This window comes from Annulohypoxylon maeteangense (assembly GCF_022496945.1).
Source record: "Annulohypoxylon maeteangense strain CBS 123835 unplaced genomic scaffold GGS22scaffold_4, whole genome shotgun sequence".
Classification (NCBI taxonomy): Eukaryota; Fungi; Ascomycota; class Sordariomycetes; order Xylariales; family Hypoxylaceae; genus Annulohypoxylon; species Annulohypoxylon maeteangense.
Genome location: NW_025953251.1, coordinates 1575982 through 1592299, shown reverse-complemented (window position 1 = coordinate 1592299; position 16318 = coordinate 1575982). Strand labels below are relative to the sequence as shown.

Below are 16318 nucleotides of genomic sequence, written 5' to 3'. Positions count from 1 at the left end.
GTAATTACGTGACTTACTATTTCGTTCATATACCCATTGATACAAGTAAAACAATATCCACCTACCCACAGCACGCAACCAACTAACACAAACCCACCTAGCCGCACAAAACAACCCAAATTCACCAAATCACCAAATCAAGCACACATCAACTCAAACCAGCATGGTATCATCGCTTTCTATTCCCCTCAAAGCCATCAAGCCAGACCAGACCAGACTAGACTAGTTACACAAATACACAGGGCAAAAAAGGGGGTTGGTTGGTTGGTTTACTATGCGTTGACGATCGGACGTAATCGAAACAAAGTGACGATAAGTAGGCACCTACATATGCAAGTAGTAGTAGTAGTAAGTAACATGTAAATTACTCCGACCCTTCCCTTCCCTCCCCAACCCAGCCTGCCCCATCTATTTTTAATTCTACAGGGTTTTTTGTTTCTCGTCGTCAGATCAGATCAGAGACATTAAACGTTCGTTTCGTTGCTACCTAGCCTTACTTAGGAAGGTACCTAGGTAGGTAGATAGGTAGACAGATCTCTAAGCGTTGAAGTAGAAGTTCTCGTCCGGCGTGCGGCCGCGCATGAACTGCGGCTCCGTGCCCTTGACGTAGATATCCTCGTACAGGATCTTGGGTGTGTTCTCCGGGACGGCCATGGCCTCGGCGATGGCGACCTCGTCGTTGACGTGTTTGCGGGCCTCCTTGTCGATCGACTTCAGCTCGTCCTCGGTGCACACCTCCCAGTCGAGGATCTTCTGCTTGAGGCCGGCGATCGGGTCGTTGGTCGAACGCATGCGCTGGATCTCCTCTCGGGTTCGGTACGTGGTACCTGGGTCGGACATGGAGTGACCGCCGTATCTGTAGGTGACGTATTCGAGGACGAGAGGTCCGTTACCGGCGACGGTCCACTCCTTACCGTACTGAACGGCGGCCTTGACCGCGAGCACGTCCATTCCGTTTACCTTGAGACCGGGGATGTACTGACCACGCTTGTAGTAGTCGGTGAGAGCAGACGATCGAGCAGCAGCCGTACCCATACCATACTTGTTGTCTAGATTAAACGTGTTAGCTGCAACAGCTACAAACGAGCAATATTCAAACCGAATACATACTTTCACAGCCGAATAGAGCAGGTAGGTTCCAGAGCTTAGCCATGTTGAAAGCCTCGAAGACCTGACCCTGGTTGCTGGCGCCATCACCGTACAGGATGACAGTAGCTCTCGGCTTGTTGGTGTACTTGTGAGCGAAAGCCAAACCGGCACCGACGGGGACCTGAGCACCGACGATACCGTTACCGCCGTAGAAGCCCTTGGTGAACATGTGCATGGAACCGCCCTTGCCGTAAGCGATACCCTCACGTCGGCCTAGGAGCTCGCCTATGATAGATCGGACGGTACCTCCGCGCATCAGGGCGAAACCGTGGCATCGGTAGGCGGTGATAATGTCATCCTCCTTGGTCAATGCGTGCTCGATACCGATAGCGACGGCCTCTTGACCGGTGGACAAGTGGCAGAAACCCCGGATCTTCTTCTCCTTGTACAATCTATCGGCGGCCATTTCCATCTGTCTGTTATATTCATGCAAGGCTCTGGTTAGCAAACGCGACTCGGCCGAGAAGGCGAGGGGCGGGTATGGACGGGATCGGGCTCGGGCGTGTCTGCCAATCGCAGTGCTTACCGGACAAGAACCATGTCGTAGTACATCTGTCGGAGCTCCTTCTTGGTAACGTCGAGGGTGTACGGGGGCGGGTCGAGCTCGTAGGTCTCGAAGCTCTCGTCACTCAGGGTGACCTGGAAGTGCTTGTCGTCGGCATCGGGAACGGCGTTCTTATCAGCATGCGAGGTAGCAGCGTTTGTGGTAACGGAACGAAAAGGTGCGACGACGACAGGTCTGGCAGCTCTGGCTCGCGCCAAAGGAGCCGCTGCTCTGGGAACTCGCAGAGCACGCGAGAACATGGTGATCCGATGCCGTTGATAGAGGAGGATCCTAGTTAGGGAAGTGAGGGAGAGAGAGAAGATAATAGAGCGAGATATTATGGTTGAAGCTTCAACTCTCTCAGCTGCTGTTTGAATTTAGGAATTGGAAATTGGGAAATTGTTTGAAATGGAGAGCTCCGGAACGGAAAGTCAAAAGTCACTCAAAAATTCAACGTTGGGATTTTCCGCCCGACTTTTTCCTTGGGGCAGCTCCGGCCCGCGCTGTGTGCTTGTAACTTACGCTGTAGCTGACTTAGACTACTGGACCCTAAAGCGGGACTAGTCCATAATTAGTACTAATTACTCCGTAGTGGATCCTAAGATAAGCTTGTTGAGAGCTAACCTAAGCTAAAAAGGTAAAAAATACTTAGTCATCTTGGCGTTTGCTATCAAAAACATCCATAGATCAATTCAATTGACTTTCTATAGCAATTAATTATATACAAAATATTCTACTTATTGTAAGTTGTCTATATATCATAGTGGCAGGCAAGGAACTATATAGAAGAATCAATTGTTTGTTGTGTTCTCCGGACGGTAATCACCAGTAAGGGACATTAAATCCTACCCCCTTTTTATGTCACAATCGCTTAAAAAAACACGAAAACGCCGGCTTATCCAATCACATGGTGCCTCTATATTGAATATTGAATATCGAAAATCCCTATTCTCAATACATACTTTCATAATAGTTCTGCTTTTAGACAACAAATAGTGACAGAGGATACAATAATTCTGTAATACATCCTGAATACATCCATTCGATCAACAGGACTGAACGGGGAATCATTCCGACCAAATGCCTCCGCATTCCCCCTCCAACCAATCCATAGATCCAGTCGTAAATTCCACAAGGTCCGTATTCGTCCATAGCAAGCCCCAATGCCCGTACGGGGTATTCCATAAGCAGTTCTAGGACCTCGTCCAAGTCATCCGAAGTCGATAATAATTTCCACAACCCATCGTTCCCTCTACCCATTCCTATTCCCATACCAACACCGGTGTTGCTTCGCCTGAAGAAAGTGAATGCCATATCTATGCGTGTATCTCTTTCGTCCGTCTCTATATGAAATGCTGTATATTCCCTTTCGCGATTTTCCGTGAAGCCGATATGTCCAAGCCTTCAGGTAGTATTACGCCGTTAAGGAACTACCTCGTCACTCCATCTTTCGTAAGCCGTAGGACGTCGTCATAATGTAGGGTCATCGTGCTATCTGAGTTTGCGATAAAAAACGGGGATTGGATAGAAAATGTCATGTTTTCCTAGATCGTTTCGCTCGTCGTGGTACTGAACTACTACCCTCGTCTTCGTCTTCGTCGTCGTCCTCGCTGTCTTCGCGCGCATGATTTCTCTCGTTTCCTTTCTTGATAGAAATAAGACATCCTTGCTCTTTAAGCCTCTTAGTCAGTGCCGTGCTCGCTCGCATTCCCGGGAAATCCTTGGCGTTATAGACCGTAAATACCTCGCTCATAGCGATAGCGCATACTGGAGTTTTCGATCCGGGAACCGAGTTTGGGTCCAAAACCACCAGACTAAACCTCAATCGAAAAGTGCCGGGCGTTCGGCAGGATAAATCAGGAAAACAGAAAAAGCACCCTTCCTCGTTCTTTTCGTCGATCCCTACGAAGGGTGACGATACTATCGTTCCCATCAATCTTCGCTGCTGGCGAAAATCATCTGGCATCCCCGAACAATCCTGATCGCCCGTCTCGTTCCAGATCGTGCAATGCATGACTGAAAATCGGAATTTTAGCTGAGTACGAATCTCATCTTGCGAGGCCTTCGGGTCTTCGATAAAAACTTGAACTATCGGTGGAGGGTCAATAACCCTACGATCCCTTTCACCAAACCCACACGATCTCGCGGCAACTGGCTGTTGGCGAACTTTTAGCTTATACGTCGAGGAAGCTGCAGCAGGAACTCTTCTGCGTTCTGGCGCCTTCGAGGAGCCCGACTCTCCGGTCTTTGGGGCATGAATTAAGTCCGATATCTTCACCCGCTCTGGAGCACGGATTTCAGGCTGGGGTTGCCATGCTGGTCGAGGGGGAGCTATTGCTTGCGGCGAAGGTTGAGGGCGGGTCTCTTGATACCTGTACTCTGTCGTTGGTCGAACAGGTTGAATATCCGCATAATGGTGCTGCTGGTGCTGCTGCTGAGGAGAGCCTCCAATTTGCCTTGGTTGTTGCTGTAAAGGTAGTCTAGGGGCCGGCATGGAGTTTGCTTCGCCTCCCAGTTGACGAAATCGGTTATATTCCGGCGGCTCTCCGGCTCGTTCACTTACACTCGGCGGTCGTGCAGGAAGACGACTGCCCGCATCTATCGACTGTCTTGCGTAAGGACTAGACACCGCAGCGTGCGATTCAGGGCCTGGGATTGAGTGCTGCGGGTTTGGGTAGACAGGCGATGATGATGATGCATAAGAGCCCTCATAGGAATTATGACTGTAAGTCGGCGGATGCTGTCTGGCGGGTGGCCCTTGGGTCGTGCGTGGTCCGGTCACTAAGTTAGGAAGCGGAGGTAGACGCACTTCTTGGGATTGTTCCTGTGCATAGTAAGATGCGTGTCGCGGAGCATAAGGGTCCTGGGCCCACGATTCGGGTGGCCTGGCCATCGTGTCCACCATGGTATTACAACAGAAGCCGCCGTGCGATGAAACCTCGACGGCATCAAACGAAATAGAACGGGCACTGGTGTACGTAGTCGACGGCTAGAGGTCGTAGTGGAACTATATATAAAATAATTGGGAAATGGTTGAACCACACGAGAGTGCAAATTGACACCTGGTCGTACTGTGTCAGTGATACCAACCGCGCGGAAGCTTGTCCAAAAAGCTTCAAGTGATAGATGGTGCGCAACGACAAACGCAAAGGGCGGCTAAGACAACAATTGTCGAGATGTAATAGCAAATGAAGCGGCAGAGCTTAGACGTGGTGCACCCCGAATCCACCCGGTAAGAGGCTAGTAGTAAAGTAGTGAAGTAGATCCGCTAAGGAATTCTGGTAGAAAGCGGATATTTACATATCTGTGGTCGTCGACGAGCGCGTTGAGAGGTCGAGATGGGAGAGTGGGTTAGGAATATCCTTGCAGTGAGCAGACTGCTAGAGACGCCGTGCGACTATAACATTATACTATTTCGACTTGATGATGGTGGGTGATTGTCAGCGTTGATGGAGTAAGGAAGGTGAAAAAAAAACGTGTCTGACGTGCAGATTGTAGGGCCACAGACGTAAGCGAGGATTTCTTTATGAGCTATTCCGTGCAGTAAACATGATGCTAGGGTAGAACCCCGGACGGGAAGAGAGAGGGAAGGATTGATATCCGGATGGGATTCCTGCTCGCTGATTGTGGCGGGACCTAACTTCGAGAACCGTCGATTATATTAGGCCCAACGGATATGTGCCCTCCCAAGTCGACCCCTTACGAGAAGGAAATGGCGGCAGTAAAGAAGAGAATAGATAATAAAGTCCCTTTTTTTCTCACAAGTGTTCTCTATTTCAAAGCTCGGCACACACAAACATACGCACACGAGTAACCGGACTCAGATGTGAGCCAGTTGGCACGTCAGTTTGTGACAGTTCGGGATGTACCTAACGAGACCCGGCTTGGAGAGATGATAAATGAGAGAATGGGTCGGCATACGGTAGATACAAGACAGCGCAGAGAGGGACGTCGCACACAAACAAGGGACATGAGAAGGCTAGGCCTAAACAGTAAGCTGGCAGCGGCAGAGTTGCAGGAGTGGAACTGGAAGCGAGTTCCGGCTGAGGCGTGAAAACCGAGTATTTGGGCCCTCTGGTCCCCTCCTCTCAGCCCGCTGTCCTGGCCCCTGGGGCGTGGGAGAGCAGGGAAAGACATACGCAGCAGATATTGCTGGTGTCGCTGCGATCTAGCGAACTGGGGGCAATCTGATCCTTGCCCACCCTTACCACCTTTTCCCATCTTCCCTGTCCGTCTCTCTCGAGGCATCCTAGTCGGTTCGGGGGGCAAAAGCGGGACGAACCAACTCCAAGCACTCCCGATTCAGCCACGGCATCTCCCACATTGTTCCCCCATTATTTTCACTAACGTTAATAATATCCGTGCCGTCTCTACTCCACCGAAAACGGGCTTTTCGTGATAGCATGGGTCCTACCACCCGTGCTCTCTCTGATAGCCCTGAATAGCCCTGACAGCCCTGGAAATCCACGCGCGACATTAATTACTCCTCTCCTTCCGCCATTCGCTTTATCAAGGGGCCGCTGGGCACCAGTATAATTAATGCAACTAGCATGGCACATTATCTGCCGGTCATGAACAACCTACGAGATTCTACCACGAAGGATAGGTAGTAAATAAACAATGGAAAGAGGGGGAATGCAGAAATGAGAAAAGATAGGCTGGACGGCTTTTTTGGGCTTTTTTTTTCTTTCTCTTTTGCTTTTTGTTGCTTGTCAGCCAGTTTCTTCCGCATCTGCAAAAAAAACTCAACAACGGCCCATTCCGCGCTTTTTTCCATTGGGCTGCCCAGCGCTATCGAGCCAAATTCTGTATGGCGTCGGATCCCAGCTTATAGGCATCGAATTACACGACGTTATTAGACTCTAGAAGAGTTGCGAGTAGTCGAAGACCGCGGAAACACTGTTTGTCGAACGCCTAGATCTGCACGTTGCTGTTTACCGCGCCTAGCTGAAAGTTCTTGTCACCGATTGCCTAGAATCAGAGACCGAGACAAATCCACCTCCATTCGAAACAGCTGTTTTTCTTTCCATGATAGTTTGACAATGTCGTGACATTTTCCGCCGACAGATATTTTGACGGAGCATGGGTTAATTTTTTTGTTTTGTTTTTCTGGTTTTCATGGGACGCAATGCAATCGTTTATCCAGGGGAATAGACGAACCACAAGTGTGGACACAGACGCACCCCGTGGGACTTATTCGGGCCAATTCGCCATTCAAGCAAGTGTGAGCCCGGAACTCGACATTGCACTCGCACAAAATTTGCTGATGTTCCATTCGCAGGCACTCTTTGGAACAGAGGGCGTCAGCGGTTGCATCACCAACCGCCGTAGCATTTTGGTGGAGTCGAGGCTTTTTTTTTTTTCTTTTAATTTTTTTCCACTAACCACCATATTGGGCAAGCATGGAAATGTTTAATAAGCAAGACAGGGCAACCGGGCAAAGCGCATTGCGGGCCGCCCGTCCTCATGCTGATGAAGGAAAGTAGGCGATCCAACCGAATCGTGTGTTATATCAAACCGGCCTGGGGAGGATCGTGGGTTGCGTGGGCACTGTGACACCGTAAGCACGACACAATTCCCAGATTTTGGAATACCTACAAGACGGATGAGCGCATGCTGCAGCTGCCGCCCTGTCTCGTTTACATGCACCACCACCGTCAATGAGAATTAATTGTCCTGTCGGTCACCTATTAATATAAGCGCCAGGCATTTTTACATTGATCCGACCAGAGTATGGTAGAGCTAGGGGTTTACCTAGCCTGCTAGCACATATCGTATCGTGCCGTACCGCACTGCACCGTACCTATGCATATTATAGGTACAGGTATACAGGTACTAGGCTGCTAGGTACGTATAGAAGAAACACAGACAGATGGTTCTATTCCAGTTCGAGGCTCCAATTTGAGGCGATCATGGGTCGGGTCGTCGGAGAATAAATCCCATCCAAGCACTAAATCGATTCAGTAATTATGAACGATTCCTGGCTCGTTTCCGTTTCTTCTCAGGAACGTCAGAACCAATTCTCGACAACCCTTAGCATTACAGGGGTATCTTTCGCCCTGATTCTACATAGTACGGGATATGCCAAGCATGTAAGATGGCAAGATGGGTGGATGGTTGATGGGACGGTTGGTGAATGAAAGGGCCTTCTGCTTTAAAAAAAAAAAAAAAAAAAAGATGCAGCCCGGTGAATAACCATGTTACCATAAAATCCGGGTTTTCCTCTCATTAGTCTGTCCGGCACCCCAGACAGTGCAATTACAGGGGTCCATCAAGAACTAGCAAGAACTCTAGCATTATGTATGTATGTACAGCGTACCTCCAGCTACCATTCCCACCATTCCTACCTCTCCTAGGTCTGTAAAAGGGAAGTTACATCTGGAGCTTCTAGGCATTCTACAATGCGTAAGCTGTATGCGGTGGAGTTCACCATGGATCCTTCCCCGGTCGAAGAAAACAAGGTTCAATATTCCGTACTTGTCTGCTTACATACATACATGCATATCCTTAGATTTGTACACTGGCAGACTGGATAATACCTGCCTAGGTACACGTGGATATTCAAGGTTCTCACCAACATCGACTTTGCCGCTTTTCTTCATCACATTATTCGGTATAGATACCTACTATTGATGTCGATAACATACGAAACTACAACATTTCCTACGATACTCTACATGACACTACGGAGTCAATAAGAAATAGGTACAATGTAACATTGATCGGGATTTTACCTAACCAAGATTCATCTTTACCACTTTAGAAGTATACAAGCGAGACGAAGTTACGAACAATACGACGAGAATTCAAGACACCATTATTCTATGCCTTACTTCGTATACGGTATACCTACCTACATAACATCATCATGTACATTTCAAACGTCGAGCGAAAAAGACTCGGAGCTACATCATATATATCTTTACATCCATGGATCAAGCATTCCTAATACTGACGACGACGGCTTCCATATACCTATCATTATCAAGACAATTTGAGCCTCCCTACCAGTACCAACCATGATCAGTAGATAAAGGCCTAAACTAACCGAGCTTGCACATTTCATCCGCTTCGCCCGTAGTCGAACCCGATCCAATCAGGCGTCCCCGAACACTTGGACCGGTCCGAGTGCTCTAGTCTTCTTCTGAGTTACGCTCACTCTTTTCATAAACCTATCTAAGGCTTATTTATCTACGCTCCCCAATGATAACTTCGAATAATAAACCGGCACTTCTCCTAGTGGATGATACTATATGAGGATGACAATTATTGGCAAACGGGAACTTCTGGAATGATCACGGCCAAACCCGTGTTTGTAAATGAGGCTGTTTCTTGCTTGGGTACCCGGTTTACCACAACCACATGACGATATTGACAGCGTAACGTGCGAGAAGCTATCTTTTATGCGGTTCCTCATCCTTCAAATAACACCAGGAATAATACTGTCAACCATCTAGCCAATATATTCCGATATCAGCCGCCGTCGAGTACCCATATCCGGCCGATTGCAGTGGTGTCAGGTTCGCCAAGGCACGGCACGGCGCTATAGCCGCGGTGGTTACGCATAAGACGTCTAACATGCTTAAGGGTGGAATCATCCCGCAAGCCGCCGACCCACTACATTACCTTTAGTATAAAAGTGCTTGACCGATCCGTTAAGCTACAGCTGATTCTCCAAGTTCTGGCCCGAACAACAATAAGATTCGGTTCATGCCGTCGTAAAGCAAAATCCAAGTTCCCGGAGTCCAATTCTATTATGCTTTTGGTCCTTTGTGCAGATGCTAATCTTACTCTCCCCTGTGTCACAATATTCTCACTCTTTCGCCGTCTTACTTTCCTACCTATTTTCGACTTATTCCTCTCTGCCGACACACCAAGTCAGTGCAAGTTTATGCGGTCACATCCCACCACCTTGTTCGGGAAAGGGATCCCCCATATCAAGGATTTTATCCTACAAAAGAAAAAAATACCTGCAAGGTTGTCGATGGCTCTATTAATTAAGTCTTCAAAAGTTGATTGGGGACACCAGTACTTACCTAAGTAATCTTTAACTCAAGATGGCTATACTCCTTTAGTGATTATAAGCTTCATCCATTTAAAAGCACGAATATGAGCCCACCGGTCCCTAATTTTCAATATCCCAGGTTAGTATTGGTAAGGACGGCAACCGTTTAAATAGCTGATTGGTCGTTATCCGTATCTGACGACTAAATCCATCTTCCCTAACATCTTCGACCCACAGAGCCAAAGACAGTTCGCGGCCAAGGCGCCCAAGTACCTGGACGACATATTAAGCGAATAAAGCCAACCAACTCCGGCTAAAACGTCTCTGAAATCCCTGCCGCAGATCTGACAAGTTAATTACGATAGAGTTTAGGATTAACAAAGTGCCCCCCGCAGCATTCCTTCGTGTCCCTTCACTGTTCAGTGAGCCAAATCCAAGGGGCAAGGGGACTTGGAGCTAACACCCACTCAGAGATTTTCTGCCTTGATGGGAAGCCTTGAATACTACCCTCACAGCAGGTTTGAGGTTCGTTCCAATATTTTGAAAGTCTGGGTCCAATAAGATTTTTCCCTATCTTCAAACACTCGCCCTTCTTGAGTCTCATTTGCCGCAAACGGACAATACGCTCGCCTCCTTCTGCAACTTTTAGGGATGACTCTCTTGGAGGGAGAATGTTAATGTGTCATATCATTCTACCTCGGGAAAACATATGATTCGACATCTAGAGTCACCTCAGCCCTTGAGTTTGAGTAACCACAACTACGAACTAAGGCTGCTAATAAGGATTAATTCTTCCACTACATACTATGTGCGTAGTAGTACTAGGTACAGAGCAACATTGAAGTCTCCGGAAACTCAGGGTCGAAATGACGAGTCACCTTTTCAGCCGCTATCATACGATGCGGCACTAGAGCACCAGGGCACCAGAGCGCCGGCTTACCTGCCGCTTAGTAGTTGAACTCCTATGGCGATCACAAGGGTATGGATGTGATCCCCACGCTTTGACTTGCAGCTATGCAAGCCACGGTACCGCTGTCTTGTTAACAGCCCCCTAAGCCTCTTCTCGTGAGAGTCGTGCGAGAGAGGTTACGAATAAATTCATGAATCATGCTGATTTTTTGTGAAATCGAGATCCTAAATCTCAGAAGTAAAGTCCGTATTCAGCTGTCTTCGTACTTGGCTCCAACCCGGTAAATCAGCTACTGTGCTTAACCTTTTCAATGTCGAAAGCCCATCGGGGAGGGGTGAATTTCCGGCTGGCACATCAGCTAATTTGTTCCATCCCAATACGAAATCTCGGATCAGCCAGATACCTGGTCTTGGTAGGTGTGCCTTCATCCTATTGTTCCGGGGAAGCATAACTGAAATTTAATAACTACCCAATTTACGAGACAATAATTTTATTCCTGAGTGGTTCGAATGATGGTGTGCAAGGCGCCATTCCTTGGACTGGGTACCTTGGATATCTCCTTGAACAGCCTCCTGTATTAACTGGCAAGCGAAAGAGAAAAAAAGAATCACACACACAGCGGCAGGTCAATGTCCAATCGGTCGTCAGATTTTTCAATTGCTGTTCTCGACCTTCTCAAATCTATGGAGCGGAAAGAACCGCATCGATTCAAATTCTGACCCTGAGAAAGAAGCCGGTGTGCAGGTTTCCTTGGCTCTATCGACACCCTTACATCCCTACTACAACGGACTACGACAATGGAACATTGAAGCTTCCACTCCTCGTGGCATCCTACGTAACAAACGTTATCTGGTCTTACCACCTCTTGGTCAGGTCATGCTCTCTCTCTCTCTCTGATTAGTCTTATGAACGAATCCGGGTAAAGTCTACGTAGACACCCAGAGCTCCGTCTTCGCAATCGCGAGGAATCAGCTTCTAAGGCCGGCCTGCTGATACATAGCCCAATATTGATATTACATGGTCGACACCGCTTCTAATTAGGACTAGGTGGAATGTCGCCTCGGCGCCATATCGGGATTTTCCTGCCAGCAAGCAGACGTATCTAGTCATGTGCGATCCGCTTCCAACATTAGACGAATGAGCGAACCCCAAGACCGGGGATTGCTCATAGGTTATTTACCTTCTAAGACCTCTCTCATGTAGTGTATATTTCCGGTTGTCCCCCAGCCACTCCGCAAAATCCACGTTGATGGGTTTGTTCTTGCATGATGGGGTATATTACCGGGCTAAAACGCATCGCGAGAGGGAGGGGGGGGTGACCAGTTGACTCAGTTCGCGGACGCGGTTGATAGATCATCTCTCGGGTGCATGGTGCGGTGGCATTTTGCAATCCTCGCTAAGATCATGTAACGACCGGTTCATGTACCGGCAGCTACTACCTATAGCCGCTGGGCCAAGTATACTCATCGACTGGCCTCGAAGAGTCTAGCAAGCGACGTTACCCCTGTCTAATTAACCGACTGCAAAGACAAGTCATGCAGCGAGTTATTACATAGATATTGATGAGCTGCCAGGTAAACAACCTTTGAAAGCTTGCAGGGTTTGAGCGATATTCGAAGAGCCTGCAGCAGAAAAGAAAAAAGTCTTCGCTACAGGTATTAATACGGTGGGAACTGTTATGCAGATATCTAACAGACCAGACGACACCCAGTCATATATTCAATATAACTCACTACAACATGGCTCGAAGAATGCCCATTCTTGGAACTATATCGTAGTTGGCTACTCTAAAAAATTGTTACCGTACCCTTTAACGACGGCACGGAATCCTCCCAAGGGACGCAACGCCAACCTCCAGAGTATACATAGCTACTGTTCGACATGGCATTTCCCACTCGGCACTAACATCGAATCTACGATGCGTTGCGGGCCAGTGACTATATCCGGACACGGACACCCGGAAGCGACCCGGCGGCGCAGATCGGTGCTGTGCCGCCGGCTTAGCGCAGCGCGGCCCGCGAGGTTTTCTTATAGGGCGCGCTCGATCCTGATCTAAGGGAAATCGGGGCCAACCTACCTAACCCTGGAAAATAGTCTCGAAACTTCGAAGAGCCGCTGATTCGACGAGGCGGCTCGCAACGACCCACTAGTTATTCGTTTCTCGATAGGTGTGTTTGTTTGTCTGTCTGCCTAGAGGTAGACGTAGGTACCTAGGTTGGTTTAGGTACCTGAGGAAACGGGAAGTTCGACCGGAGCCCAGACGCGCGTCAATCTATTTTCGGGGGGTATTTGTATCGCCTGGCTCGACGGTGACTGGTGAGTCTGGGTAAACATACGGACGTATTTCTATGCCATATCGTCGAGTCGTGGTTGGCGCGGGTGACTTTTTAGCCCCGTCTTTAAGTATGTAGGTTGGTATGATTCAGGGACTTGAGGTTTCGTGGGCTTCTGCAGTGATGATAGGCCTTTCTCTCTAGTTACTGGGTAGATGTCGAATTAGATATGAAGATATAGTGGTAGATGGATATGTGGTGGTGTTGTCACTGGTCGTAGACGAACCTTCTCCTGAAAGGGGTGTTTCATATCGTAAGAGAGGTAGGTCGGTATCGAGTTTGGATTGGTTCACTGGCCGATGAATATGTCAATGCCTCTGGGGGGCCTTGATCGGGAAAACACGAGGTAATCCACACAATGTCTTCTCATACATACATAGGTAGGCAGGCATTTCAGGGTATATGTCCTGATACCAGCCCTGGAGTGGAAATACCCTTGAGCGTTCATCCATAAATGTCGCATACAGTGGGTTTTAACGATGCCTAAGTCGGCATTCGACCAATCTGATGATCATGTTTGAGACCAGACTTAAGCATACTAAAGTAGGTAGGTATATACCTGGCAGCCTGGATGCTTTACGCTTGAGTGTTTATGGTATATTCAGCACATAGTAACTTCTGGAAACCACCATTGATGCAGGTATGGTCGCACATGTTGGGGTTGGAGTATTGGTAGATCATCACCAATAATGGCACCTCACGTACAAGTTGGGAAAGGGGGTCGGCAGAGCCGCCGGAGGAAATGAAGTAAGATGATATCACTCGAAATTACCTAGATATTCTGTCATTTTAGAAGGAGATTCAATACGTAGCTCCCAAACTCAGAATTGCCAGAACCGCCAGTCTGGTCGAACTATGGGGTACACAGGTCCCTGAAAAATTGGGCCCTGTGATTTCATGATGAGTTCAAGATCTCAATTGCCCCTTGACGTCAGTGACGTCAGATATATGTTCGAATTGAATGATATATACTTGCGTATAATATCTAGTAGACTTATAAATCTCAACTGAACATCTTCTAGTGAAACTTGCATTAGAACCAATACAGCCACCTCAACAGAAATAGACAAAATGGCATCATCATCCGAGACTCTGCGTAAGATCGCCGACCAGGCGGAGCGAGATTTGAACACCTACGGCGCTAAGACCGGCACTCAAAAGAGCTCTTCATACGATAACGCCGGGGTTGATACGAGAGCTGAGAAGAAGTTTCCTGGTGCCGAAGTGCGGTACGGCACGGACGTATCCACTAACGCCGGCTACAACAGACGAATCCCGCCCGAGGAGGGCGGTGACGTAGATGCCCGCGGACGGTAAGTCTTACCAACCTATCTACCTATTTACTTATTTCATCTTCTTCTACGTCACCTCCACATAGATATCTTACCCATGTACCTATCCAAAGACCAACGACTAACAACTCCCAGACAAACCCGCGGAGAGCACTTCGAAGGCATAGGAGGTCCACAAGAGAAAGTAGCCAGACAAGCCCGAGACTTCGGCGGCAACAACGAATTCGACCCGGCCGGAAGCAACCGGCGCGAAGTCGGGTCCAGCGTCTCGGACCCGACGGTGGGGTATAACCGGAGCGAGGCGATGAACCAGGGCAAGGAGGCTGCGCGAGCTAACGTCGAGGGCGCGAAGGGTAAGCCGCGCAAGCAGTTCAAGGGGTCGAATTACTTTACTCCGGAGAGTGTGCCCGGCAGCATTTCCGCGGAGGGATACGAACCCCCTGAGAGTATTACGCATGGCTCGAGGGAGGCGGAGGGGTATGAGGGTAGGTAAAGATGCGATTGGTTTTAAAAGGGCGGGGATGGTTCGGAGATGGATTGGTATATGCTCGAATTATGTAGCTCTATCTGAATGAACCGTCTCGTCACGAAGATTTTTTTGTCTAAGCTGTTACGGGATGTTGTAGCAGCTTGTCATGCAGCCGCTGCCTGTTATAGAAGTTGGGTCTCCGTGGCTGCCGTAGTGGCGGGATCTGCATAAGTTATAGGCATCTTCTGCATGATCATTTTGATGTGTCATCGTGGCTTGCTTCTGTTTCACCGACGGCCTGCCGTGTTTACCTACCTAGCGCCTAGGTATTTATCTTCAACGTTTGGCCTGACCTTGGATCGGAAATGCCCGCCCGCCCGAAGCCTGCTAGCACTAGTCTGCCGTGTCTTAGAATCCAAACCCCTTTAGTCGGCCTGGCGTCGTTAGTCCGGCTGAAGACTTGTCATTTGCGTATCTAGTGATAACAAACGGCATGTCTGCAGAAAATAGGGGGATTAGTTCTGCTGGTAGAATCGTCATAGACCTGTCACCATGGGCCAGGTGACTCTATTTGGCTTCAATAACTGTCTGTTTCGACACCCAGGTCTATGTCTTTGGGCTTGCTCCAGCTCAGCTCATTGGTTGAGTCACCTACCATATCTGCTTTACCGATGGCGTCAAAGCCGCCACTATCGAAGTAATAGTTGCGATACGTGGGGGTGGCGCCTGCCGACGCTTATTGTGTTCAGTTTCAGGGCCCGGGCCGTTGCTCAACCTAGTCGTGCGCCATTATTGTGAAAGCCGTTGGCTTAGGAATCAGAGGGAAAACTGGATCAACCCCCAGAAAGTGCACATCGCCATCACGCTCTACCGATTATCCTGATAACCTTCCGCCCCAAACTCGAATGTTCCAGGCCCAGGAGGCAATGTCATCCTCGGTGCTCTTAAGGATGATACCTCTTTTCCATCTCCTATACCGAGCTAGCCTCGGCACTAGTTACCAACTTCCTCCTCTCAGAGAGTGCTATCCTAGCTACGACATTGGGATCCGTTGTCTGGCCCCTCGCCCTTTGAAAAACTCTTTCAGCTGCTTGATAAAGCCTAAGGAGAAAACATGCGTTAGCCCCATTCTTTCCTGTATCTAAACTCACTGTGGAGTCTTTCGCGTTCGGGAGTGGGACTTTACCCCTGACTTCAGCTCTAGCTTAGGCAGCTAATGGAGCCCTAGGTCGCCACCATTGATAAATTTAAATGACCAAATAGCTGTCACATTCTATAGTATTACGATGCACTTTCACCAGTTATCCCCAAATGTAAAAACACTGCCAAAGTGAGATCCACCCACAGCTATTATCTCCTTGAGGACCTTGATAGAAGTAAATGTGGCTGAAGAGAGAAGCATTGCGGAGTACAATCATGAAGTTACTCGCTGTCTTACCAATTGCGGGAATAATGCCTGATGCTGTTGAGCCGGGTGATGAAGCTACCATGCTATGAGTATAAGGCGCTTAGTAGGTAAGTAATTGGTGAAATTGGAAGCACTCAATAAAATTCTTGTCTTTCAGCTTAGATACTAGGTACCTAGTAAGTTATTTCAGTAGGTATTTACCCCTATT

The 16318-nt window shown here is 48.5% G+C and overlaps 3 protein-coding genes across 3 annotated transcripts; 1 reads left to right on the top strand and 2 right to left on the bottom strand.

The window, feature by feature from the left end:
• Positions 1 to 7: 7 nt before the first annotated feature.
• Positions 8 to 2412, bottom strand: GGS22DRAFT_157387 (dehydrogenase E1 component-domain-containing protein). The gene is made up of 4 exons (XM_047960495.1): positions 2318 to 2412; positions 1676 to 2253; positions 1111 to 1565; positions 8 to 1049 (listed from the first exon to the last, which is right to left on the bottom strand). Exons 2-4 carry the CDS (start codon positions 1951 to 1953, stop codon positions 538 to 540), a joined length of 1245 nt encoding a protein of 414 aa, XP_047821359.1. The 5' UTR covers positions 1954 to 2253; positions 2318 to 2412; the 3' UTR covers positions 8 to 537.
• A 705-nt stretch (positions 2413 to 3117) lies between these two features.
• On the bottom strand, positions 3118 to 5067 carry GGS22DRAFT_110697 (velvet factor-domain-containing protein). Its single transcript, XM_047957939.1, has one exon. It carries the CDS (start codon positions 4596 to 4598, stop codon positions 3228 to 3230), a length of 1371 nt encoding a protein of 456 aa, XP_047821358.1. The 5' UTR covers positions 4599 to 5067; the 3' UTR covers positions 3118 to 3227.
• Positions 5068 to 13740: 8673 nt separating this feature from the next.
• GGS22DRAFT_110652 (uncharacterized protein) lies at positions 13741 to 14966 on the top strand. The gene is made up of 2 exons (XM_047957938.1): positions 13741 to 14254; positions 14369 to 14966. Exons 1-2 carry the CDS (start codon positions 14013 to 14015, stop codon positions 14724 to 14726), a joined length of 600 nt encoding a protein of 199 aa, XP_047821357.1. The 5' UTR covers positions 13741 to 14012; the 3' UTR covers positions 14727 to 14966.
• The last annotated feature ends 1352 nt before the right edge of the window (positions 14967 to 16318 follow it).

Excerpts from the sequence above, each read along its gene's own strand:
- GGS22DRAFT_157387 (XM_047960495.1), bottom strand. The coding sequence starts at position 1,953 with ATGTTCTCGCGTGCTCTGCGAGTTCCCAGAGCAGCGGCTCCTTTGGCG. Across the intron at positions 1,566-1,675 it reads TACGACATGGTTCTTGTCCG|ACAGATGGAAATGGCCGCCG; the intron begins GTAAGCACTGCG and ends TGAATATAACAG. Across the intron at positions 1,050-1,110 it reads TGCTCTATTCGGCTGTGAAA|ACAACAAGTATGGTATGGGT; the intron begins GTATGTATTCGG and ends CGTTTAATCTAG.
- GGS22DRAFT_110697 (XM_047957939.1), bottom strand. The coding sequence starts at position 4,598 with ATGGTGGACACGATGGCCAGGCCACCCGAATCGTGGGCCCAGGACCCT.
- GGS22DRAFT_110652 (XM_047957938.1), top strand. The coding sequence starts at position 14,013 with ATGGCATCATCATCCGAGACTCTGCGTAAGATCGCCGACCAGGCGGAG. Across the intron at positions 14,255-14,368 it reads GACGTAGATGCCCGCGGACG|ACAAACCCGCGGAGAGCACT; the intron begins GTAAGTCTTACC and ends AACAACTCCCAG.